The following is a 10543-nucleotide window of genomic DNA, read 5'->3' on the forward strand; positions in this document are numbered from 1 at the left end:
AGAAGGAGAGAGCAGAGTGACAAGTAGATGAGCCTGCTGTGTCCAGTCACAGGCTGGGGGCGGGTCTTGGATGTCCTGGACGAGGAGGAAGTGAGTTTAATGATGCCGGCCATCAAACTGAGGACATCTGTCTGCAGCAATAAGGTACTGCGGGGGAAATCTTTGGACTGAAGGTGAATATTGCAGTAAAAGATGGTTCCGTGACCGCGTCTCCCTTCTGCAGTCCCCTCTCCGCAGCACTGGAGCCTTCCCGCACCTAGCAAGGACATGGCCAGGAAGGGGGGTTGGGGCCAACAGACGCCCAATGAAATCGAGAAGTATTGCATGAAGTATTGGGGGCAGCGCCTCCGTCTCTGCAAAGACTGGATTCACCAGCGGCACCAACGGTGAATAATATTCACCTATCTGCCAAAGCTGTGCATCATTCCTCTTCTAATGACAAAAGGGGCTCAATTCACAAAGCTGAAACTCAGAGATGATGACACTTGTTTTGGAAAGAGTGACAGTTATTTTCAGCCTCGTCCAATGAGATTCTACGTTTTAGTCACGTGACTGGAAATAAAAGATACTTATCCTTGTGTGAAGCTTTGTGAATGGAGTCTCTTTCAGCAATGATCACCTCCCCCACCCCCCGGCCTGTGATGGAACAATGGGCAGAAGCTCGCTGATGAGGTCATCGCTCTCCTTCTGTCGCCATTCCCTCTTTGAGCACATGTGCCTGTGGCAGAGTCTGATTGGCTCAGGAGTACAAGGCTCCATCTCAGGACTTTAGTTACATTTTAATGATTATTTTTTTTACCCAGCTGGTATTAAATGGCTGTTTTTTATATCGGCACAGAGTCTAACTAGGGATGCACCGATACCGATACTAGTATTGGTACCGATACCGAGTATTTGGTCCAGTACTTGCCCAAATGCTCAGATACCTTCCCCCGATCCTGGGACCTCCGGTCAGAGGAAGATTTCCTCTGACCGGCAGTGCCGTAAGGGGAACATGCAGCCAGCTTCCCGTGCGATCAGGAAGCTGGGCGGTGAGTAATGACCCGCCTCCCGGCTTCCTGATTGGCCAAGAAGTCAGCTCCATGTTGATTGGCCGGTAAGCCGGCTTCCTGGCCAATCAGCATTGAGCTGGCCGAACAGCCAGCTCGATGCTGATTGGCTGGGAAGCCGGTTTCCCGGCCAAGCACAGTCAGAAGCCGGCCAGACAACATGGAGCCAGCATCTCGGGCAATCAGATTGCACGGGAAGCCGGCTTCATGGCGGCGGAAGCACCGGTATGGATACTTGGTGTCGACGAGTACCGAAAGCAAAGTACCGGTACTCGTACTCAATACCGAAAAACCAGTATCGGTGCATCCTTATGTCTAACTACATCCAATAATACCGATCACATACCAGCATTTTGACTTGATCGGCTGTCCCGCCCGCTGACTTCGTCTTTCGAGAGCTAGACATGCTGAGAGGAAGCAGCCCAAACCTGAAAGAGAGAAGAAAATGAGGAGTGAATTGGGGATTAAAGAGGACCTGTCACCTGGATGTGAAATGTTTCATTCAGCCGCTACAATATATATTAGAAGTCAAAATCATACCTACTAGTCCAGGGGTCGGCAATCTCAGAATTCCGGGTGCTGTGGAACTACAATTCCCATGAGGCATTGCAAGCCTGGCAGGCATGACTCCCAGGAGCAGAGGCATGTTGGGATGTGTAATGGCAGCACAGCCGAAGTGCCGAGGTTGCCCACCCCTGTACTAGTCCATGGAGTCCAGCGATGTCTTCCTTGCCGCCACTCCCTGTACCGCTCTTCTCTTGCACCGCCATCTTGGATCCAGCTGTCCTCCTGATGATGCACCGTTAGATCTCACGTATAGGCACACAGCAATCTAGCTTGCCGCCATTTTATTTACCAGCTGCTGGTTGACGTTAGTGTTGGATCACAAAGTGGCAACCGGTAAACGAGGTCATAGCACAATAGAACCAAGTAGGTGCAGCATCTCTATCTTGGTAGACTTTGGCACTTACTGCCCTGCAGCCTTTAGGGATGTGTGCGGTGTACATCCTAAGAAGCTGGAGACGACACCAAAAGTATGACACCCCCACTGAGGCGGGAAAAAATGGGAAGTGGGAGGGGGACACCAGCTAAAATAATTCTTCATCCCGCCAGAAAGCTTTTTAGTTGATAACTTCCTGAGCTCTCCGCCGGGGCGACTGTTAGCGGTCACATTGTTTCCAGGTCTCTTTGTGGACTACAGAGCACCCGGGGCTGTACCTATAATGAGGCAGCCCGAGGTTATTTTCTCCGGGGGCATCTATTTGTGCTACATGGGCACACCTGCTGCCCCCTTTCTGGTCAGAGCGTCTTAGGTTGCCAAGAGCTCTTAGCAGCCTGTGACCCTCTAGCCGGCATCCCACCCAGCTCATTGACGTCACCGGCTGCCAGGAGCTCAGCGGGCGCTCTGGTCCCCTTTCTGGACAGAGCTTCGGAGGTTGCTAAGTGGCGGGCAGGGAGATGTGTAAAGACCACCCTCATCTCCTCACCCACATCTCCTCACCCACATCTCCTCACCCTCATCTCCTCACCCTCATCTCCTCACCCTCATCTCCTCACCCACATCTCCTCACCCACATCTCCTCACCCTCATCTCCTCACCCTCATCTCCTCACCCACATCTCCTCACCCTCATCTCCTCACCCACATCTCCTCACCCTCATCTCCTCACCCTCACCCTCATCTCCTCACCCTCACCCTCATCTCCTCACCCACATCTCCTCACCCAGCTCTTAGCAACCTGGGATGATCTGGCCGGAAAGGGGACCAGAGCGTCCGCTGAGCTCCTGGCAACCATTGATGTAACTGGTTGCCAGATGATGTAGAGGCCGCACCCTCTCCTCCAGAGTGCCACCAAACACCTCCCCTTCCTTATAGCATGGACCACCAGCACCACGCCGCCTCAGGTAGTGAAAAGACTAGGGAAGCCCCTGAGAGCACCTACCCCCTATGTTATGGAGATGAGGGGAGAGGGGGATGTGTTCTATAGTCCTAAGACTTCTTGTCCTAGGGTGACAATGCTGCTCCCTCATTGATACAGTGAAGAGTGAGTGTTGTCGCTTCTTGCTCCTGCAACCATGTCTGGGGAGAAGCTGAGTGTGTGCTTCTACTAGAATGGCTTCACTATAAGGCCTCATTCACACACGAATCGGCCGGCGATGATACGGCCCCGCACGGAGCTGTACGCGCAGGCCGATTCGTGTGTGAATGGGGCCTAATAGTACTAAGGGGCTCGTGATGCGCTCCCAGAGGCTATATATTGTCAATAACGACACATATCACATCCGGCTAGATTGTAGATTTTTTTCCGTACTAAACACACACCAGAGGCTGGTTGACGTTCCATCTGAAATGTTTTGTTTGTTGTTATACAAATGGTCATTGATCTGTTTGCCGCTGACAGTGGAATTCTCTGTATAGTACTTGACCTTAACGTGACCACATGTTGTTGTTTGTAACATATGTACCAATGCTCGTTACTGTAAGTCTGAACTGTCGGAAATGTCAGTTAATAAACTAATTAAAAAAAAAAAAAAAAGAAAAAGGAGGATTACCCAATCTGACTGGAGGCCAGCGGAAGGACGTTGTGGGTTTCCTGGATGCCCAGCGTGGAGCTCCGGCTGGTAAACTGACTCTCTGCTCCGGTAAGAAGTCCAAACAGGACCTGCAAGCAGATGAAGTGATGTATAATGTGTGGTCAGGAGTCGGAGTTCAATGGACAAGTTCAGCTGCAAAAAGCCAAAAACTGGTCACATGTTTCTACAGCTGTAGAGGTGACTGAGGGAGGGATATCTGGGACCACAAATGGTCAGATGTGTCCCTGAGAACAAAGGCCATCGCCTACTTCTAGTGCGTTTGGCCTTCATAAGTTATAACTCAGCAATCTACAGCACCTGCCCGGGGCCCTGTGTGCCACTCCCTGCCAATCTACAGCTCTGCCCGGGGTCCTGTGTGCCACTCCCTGCTGATCTACAGCTCTGCCCGGGGTCCTGTGTGCCACTCCCTGCTGATCTACAGCTCTGCCCGGGGTCCTGTGTGCCACTCCCTGCTGATCTACAGCTCTGCCCGGGGTCCTGTGTGCCACTCCCTGCTGATCTACAGCTCTGCCCGGGGTCCTGTGTGCCACTCCCTGCTGATCTACAGCTCTGCCCGGGGTCCTGTGTGCCACTCCCTGCTGATCTACAGCTCTGCCCGGGGTCCTGTGTGCCACTCCCTGCTGATCTACAGCTCTGCCCGGGGTCCTGTGTGCCACTCCCTGCTGATCTACAGCTCTGCCCGGGGTCCTGTGTGCCACTCCCTGCTGATCTACAGCTCTGCCCGGGGTCCTGTGTGCCACTCCCTGCTGATCTACAGCTCTGCCCGGGGTCCTGTGTGCCACTCCCTGCTGATCTACAGCTCTGCCCGGGGTCCTGTGTGCCACTCCCTGCTGATCTACAGCTCTGCCCGGGGTCCTGTGTGCCACTCCCTGCTGATCTACAGCTCTGCCCGGGGTCCTGTGTGCCACTCCCTGCTGATCTACAGCTCTGCCCGGGGTCCTGTGTGCCACTCCCTGCTGATCTACAGCTCTGCCCGGGGTCCTGTGTGCCACTCCCTGCTGATCTACAGCTCTGCCCGGGGTCCTGTGTGCCACTCCCTGCTGATCTACAGCTCTGCCCGGGGTCCTGTGTGCCACTCCCTGCTGATCTACAGCTCTGCCCGGGGTCCTGTGTGCCACTCCCTGCTGATCTACAGCTCTGCCCGGGGTCCTGTGTGCCACTCCCTGCTGATCTACAGCTCTGCCCGGGGTCCTGTGTGCCACTCCCTGCTGATCTACAGCTCTGCCCGGGGTCCTGTGTGCCACTCCCTGCTGATCTACAGCTCTGCCCGGGGTCCTGTGTGCCACTCCCTGCTGATCTACAGCTCTGCCCGGGGTCCTGTGTGCCACTCCCTGCTGATCTACAGCTCTGCCCGGGGTCCTGTGTGCCACTCCCTGCTGATCTACAGCTCTGCCCGGGGTCCTGTGTGCCACTCCCTGCTGATCTACAGCTCTGCCCGGGGTCCTGTGTGCCACTCCCTGCTGATCTACAGCTCTGCCCGGGGTCCTGTGTGCCACTCCCTGCTGATCTACAGCTCTGCCCGGGGTCCTGTGTGCCACTCCCTGCCAATCTACAGCTCTGTCCGGGGTCCTGTGTGCCACTCCCTGCCGATCTACATCTCTGCCTGGGGTCCTGTGTGCCACTCCCTGCCAATCTACAGCTCTGCCTGGGGTCCTGTGTGCCACTCCCTGCTGATCTACAGCTCTGCCCGGGGTCCTGTGTACTTCTCCCTCCCAATCTACATCTCTGCCCGGGCTCCTGTGTGCCACTCCCTGACGATCCACATCTCTGCCCGGGCTCCTGTGTGCCACTCCCTGCCGATCCACACCTCTGTCCGGGGTCCTGTGTGCCACTCCCTGCCGATCCACACCTCTGTCCGGGGTCCTGTGTGCCACTCCCTGCCGATCCACACCTCTGTCCGGGGTCCTGTGTGCCACTCCCTGCCGATCCACACCTCTGTCCGGGGTCCTGTGTGCCACTCCCTGCCGATCCACACCTCTGTCCGGGGTCCTGTGTGCCACTCCCTGCCGATCCACACCTCTGTCCGGGGTCCTGTGTGCCACTCCCTGCCGATCCACACCTCTGTCCGGGGTCCTGTGTGCCACTCCCTGCCGATCCACACCTCTGTCCGGGGTCCTGTGTGCCACTCCCTGCCGATCCACACCTCTGTCCGGGGTCCTGTGTGCCACTCCCTGCCGATCCACACCTCTGTCCGGGGTCCTGTGTGCCACTCCCTGCCGATCTACAGCTCTGTCCGGGTCCTGTGTGCCACTCCCTGCAATCTACAACTCTGCCCGGGGTTCTGTGTGCCACTCCCTGCTGATCCACACCTCTGCCCGGGGTCCTGTGTGCCACTTCCTGCCGATCTACAGCTCTGTCCGGGTCCTGTGTGCCACTCCCTGCAATCTACAACTCTGCCCGGGGTTCTGTGTGCCACTCCCTGCTGATCCACACCTCTGCCTGGTGTCCTGTGTGTCTCCCTGCCAATGTACAGTACCACCAATGAGTTGCACTCTGCAATTACAGTGCTGGCTGGGGCCCTGGGTGCAAAACTGCAATATACAGCACTTTCTAGGGAACTACATGCAGAGATCCATTTCCATTTTGAAATCAAAGTTTTATTTCTATCTTTGGGCCCAGTGTTTTACGGGGGAACTACATGACACTATATTATAGTTCCTCCAGGTACCTGTGTGCTGCACTCTGCATAGTACAGCTTCAACTAGAGAGCCGGGTGCTCCACTTTACAACCTACAACACTGCCGGGTGGACCACCAAGTTGTAATCTGCACTTGAAATGCACACCCCCAACAGAGTTACATTAATGTTATGCAACCATGCTTCCTTTCATGATACCTTAGTCACGCCTCCCCTATCCTGCGACAATCAAGCAGCACCATACTGAAAGTCTCATCACTATGCTCACCCCTCCTGCAAGCATGGTCACTGTGTCAGACAGGCTCCTAGTACTGGCCCTGCCTCTCCCACTTTTAATCTAAGATTTCCCGGCAGGCCTGCAATAAACCTACAGATGTTCTCTGTGCCAGCCGGTTGAGGTTGGCGTTCAGATGAGGTGTGAACACGTCCAGATCGAATGGGTCAATGCAGCTCTCCAACCGGTCTGCGACTTGCTGAATTCTGAAATAGAATACACAGAACAATTAGCAGAAGCATCAGATATGGACGTAGGGGAAAGAGACCACCGGGACTGGACCTACCTGGAGTCCGGCTTGCTCTTGCTGGTCATTCCATCTTCAGAACGAGAGCCAAGAATGAGCCAGATGTAACGCAGGTCAAAGAGGAGCTGCAGGGCCCGGGCCTGTGTGAGTGCCGAGCCGTGCTTCTTCTACAGGAAGAATCACAATCATATCACAACCGTATAACATTCTCACCTTTAGGCCCGACTGGGACCGGACACCAATAATAAGCGCAATTCTGTGACTGGGATCAGTCTCTGCCAGTTACCCCGTACAAAGCAGTGACAGGGTGACAGGAGCCACTGCCGGAGTCCGCGGCTGTTCACGTGTAACTGTATATTGATTGGTTACATGCGGCTAGGAACCCTGGACGCAAACTGCCTGCATCCAGGGCCGCTCATGTGTACCTAGCCGCATGTAACTGCTTGGTGTGAGGTTACATGTGAACAGCCGCAGCCAACTGCAAACCCCCGCCACCCCAGCAGCAAAAACACAACGATTATGGTCAAAGTCCGGCCATAGTCAGCCGCGTGCATGCAGTCCATCTAAAATGCTATCTAGTAAGTATATGTAAAGCCAGTGGCGGAACTACCAGGGTCGCAGAGGTCGCAGCTGCGACCGGGCCCTGGAGTTCCGCCACTTGGAGGGGGCTCAAGACAGGAGGAAGGGGCCCCTGGTAACCAGGATATTTAATATCCCGGTAACCGCTAATGTCAATCCCGGGACCTCTTCCTCCTGTCCTGGGCCCTAAGTGCTTCACGCTGCTCCCCTCACCTTGTTCCGGGCTCAGCGTGAAGTATGATCCAGCCGGCGCAGCAGCCAATGAGTGGGAAGCGGGTTATCCCCGCCCCCTCGTCACACACAAAGCTGCCGAATGGAGAGCTGCTCCGGACGCGAAGGGGGAGATATAGGGAGCTGGGACTATGAAGGGGATATGGAAGAGTAGAGTGTGGGGTTTGGGAGCGGAAAGCTGGCGATGTGAAGGGGGAGATAATGGGGAGCTGGAGACATGGAAGAGCTTGTGTTTTGTTTTTTGTGTCTAAAATGTTTTTGTTTATTTTTTAAAATAAATCTAATTTCTTTTTTTTTTTGGGGGGGGGGCCTTGATGGATTCTTGCATCGGGGCCCTCAGGTGTCACTAGTTACGCCTCTGTGTAAAGCCAAAACTTTTTTTTCTTAGTTTTTGGATAGAGGGGGAAAGTTTAAATCATCAAATTTTTTGTCGGCGAAATTTTTTTCACTTCCTATGTTGGAGACACAACAACAGGAAGAAGAAATCCCCAAAAAAAGAAATCCTTTCTTATCCAGTGATCACTTAAACAAGTGTCCCTGTTGGGAGATTCCCTCCCTATTCCTATTCTGGTGACAACTAAAAATTGTACATTTAAATGCCGAGCATTATTGTCAGCTCACAGTAGGAAGTTAGGAGCTCAATGGATTTCTGGCAGATGTGTAAGTAAAAAATAAAACAAATGTAATGATGTATAAAATACAACGCTGCATTCATTTGTGTCCTTTGTATCTGGCTGGAGCTCAGCTGAAAGTGACACTAAACTCCAGAGTTACATCTTAAAAATCCATTCACAACCCTGAAGCCTGAGCAACAATGTATCTTATTTGTGTGTCACTCGGCTGTAGATCCTCCAATCATCTCTGACACTGTCCTTCCTTCTGGAGGGGGGCTACGTCTGTTCCCCATGGTCCCCGTGTGTGTTGTAAAGTAGTCACCGGTCCAAGCTCCGCCCCCGGGATGGACTAAAATCTCAATACAAATTAGCAACCTAAGCATGAAATTGTAGTCCATCCCGGGAGTGAGCTTGGAGCGGTGACTACTTTACAACACACACAGGGACCATGGGGAACAGACGTAGCCCCCCTCCAGGAGGAAGGACAGTGTCAGAGATGATTGGAGGATCTACAGCCGAGTGATACACAAATAAGATACATTGTTGTTCAGAGTTCGGGGACTTGAATGGATTGTTAAGATTTATCTCCGAGGTTTAGTGTCACTTTACATAAATATCGCCCTTTGTACTCATCAGCTCTACAAATCAGCAGGCGGTACCTTTCCCGTGCTTTCCTGGCACAGCTTCTCGTAGGCGCTGATCACTTCCTCCAGACAGGTTCTCAGCAGCTCCTGCAGGGTGACTTTGGGGATGGTGTGACCTCCGACACGGTTCACCTCTTGGCACAGGTTGAAGAGGAGCGGCTGGACATACCAGGAACACTGCGGGGAAGAACAAAGGCGTCAGAGCTGATTTGGAGTACTAAAGCCTCGTCTTCTGTTGTCTGATAATGGAATAGACAATGTAGCACAGGACAGGAACGGGTTACTTTCACAGGGGTCCAGAAAGGTGCCCATTGCCATCCTTATACAGCGCCAGCCTCCTGTTTCCTCTGCGCCACTTCTCCGAACTGCTCAGGGAGCGCACACAAACTCATCATCTAGTCACTCCTTGGGACTACATGTCCCATCGTTCTTAGCACCAGCAGACATGCGTGGAGTGGATTTTTTATGAACTCTCATGCACCCTTAGGCCCCATTCACACGTAGCGATTTATCGCGAGAAGTCGCCGGCTAATGATATTCAATGGAGCCGTCTTAGCTCCATGTCGCGCGTCGCGGTCGCAAGTCGCTTCTACAGGACTCTTTTTTCGGCGGATTTTGCTTTTTTCGAATGGAGCCCGACGGAGAAGGTCGCGCTACCGTCGCTGGAACGTCGCGCTATCCCGGCCGCTGCAAAAGGTATGTCGCTGAGTGTGAATGGGGCCTTAGGCTGGGTTCACACCTAGGGGTATCGAATATGCGCGTTTGTCGCGCGTTTTTACAGCGATTCGCGGTTAAAAAAAACGCGCATTTTCGAGGGCTACTTGGCTGTATCCCAATGGAAACGCGAGACCAAAACCCCCCAAAGAAGTACATGTACTTCTTTGGGCGCAGGCCGTTTTGTAGCGTGCTCAGACGGGCTGAAATACGGAAAGGTGTGAACCAGACCCATAGAAAACAATGGGATTTTCAAGTTTGTACGTTTTGTAGAGCGTTCATAGAGCGTTGAACGCGCGACAAAACGTAAAGGTGTGAACAGGGCCTAAGCGTTATAGATCCCCAACTGCTGTCCCTAACATTCAGAACTCTTCACTGATCTATGTGCGAGAGTACCAGGAAGCTTCGCAGAGCCGCCAATCACATTAAAAAACTTTCCATGGAAGTTTGAATCTGATTGGTGATACAGAAACAAGTAAGTTGCAGAGCACCGCCTCCAGAAAGCCAACCTACCCGCTGGCCATGTGAGGAGCTCTGTGAAATCTGAGTGCAGTGAACTGCATATAAAATGAATGGACTTCCTGCAGAGTTTAGCATAGCTGCAGTATTTGCCCCTACATAGCCCAAAGTTCACCCAGCTGTCAGAAGTGATGCTTGAGCTGGGCGCTGCTGTCACACCAATCATACCATGCACGGCTGTTCTAATAAAAGAAGGAAAGATTCAGACTCGGGTCACTGGGATATAAACAGATTCGGAATTGGTTAATAGGAGGACTCGCTCACCTGTCCCGGCAGAAGGATTTTTGACACCACGCTGCTTCCTGCCTCTGTCTCCTCTTGAATTTCAATCTCATCCCAATGGGTGGCAGCAGCTAGGGCTGAACCCGCAGCATTGAGCAGAAGGGACTGTGTGAAGGAACGGACTAGGTGCTGCAATAGAAACAGGGAGGGGGTCAGCGC

At 53.2% G+C, this 10543-nt stretch overlaps 1 protein-coding gene across 1 annotated transcript in view; it reads right to left on the reverse strand.

Annotated features, from left to right (window-relative positions):
- The window catches only part of COG1 (component of oligomeric golgi complex 1), a 37029-nt gene that overhangs the window by 8533 nt on the left and 17953 nt on the right, over positions 1-10543 (reverse strand). The window contains exons 8-13 of the mRNA XM_018570329.1: positions 10367-10513; positions 8885-9046; positions 6841-6968; positions 6652-6760; positions 3602-3711; positions 1396-1477 (exon numbers count right to left, since the gene is read on the reverse strand). Of these exons, the coding sequence (XP_018425831.1) occupies positions 1396-1477; positions 3602-3711; positions 6652-6760; positions 6841-6968; positions 8885-9046; positions 10367-10513 (738 nt within the window). The remainder of the gene's footprint in view (positions 1-1395; positions 1478-3601; positions 3712-6651; positions 6761-6840; positions 6969-8884; positions 9047-10366; positions 10514-10543) is intronic.

Source organism: Nanorana parkeri, unplaced genomic scaffold, assembly GCF_000935625.1.
Source record: "Nanorana parkeri isolate BGI_ZX_2015 unplaced genomic scaffold, ASM93562v1 scaffold1507, whole genome shotgun sequence".
Lineage (NCBI taxonomy): Eukaryota > Metazoa > Chordata > Amphibia > Anura > Dicroglossidae > Nanorana > Nanorana parkeri.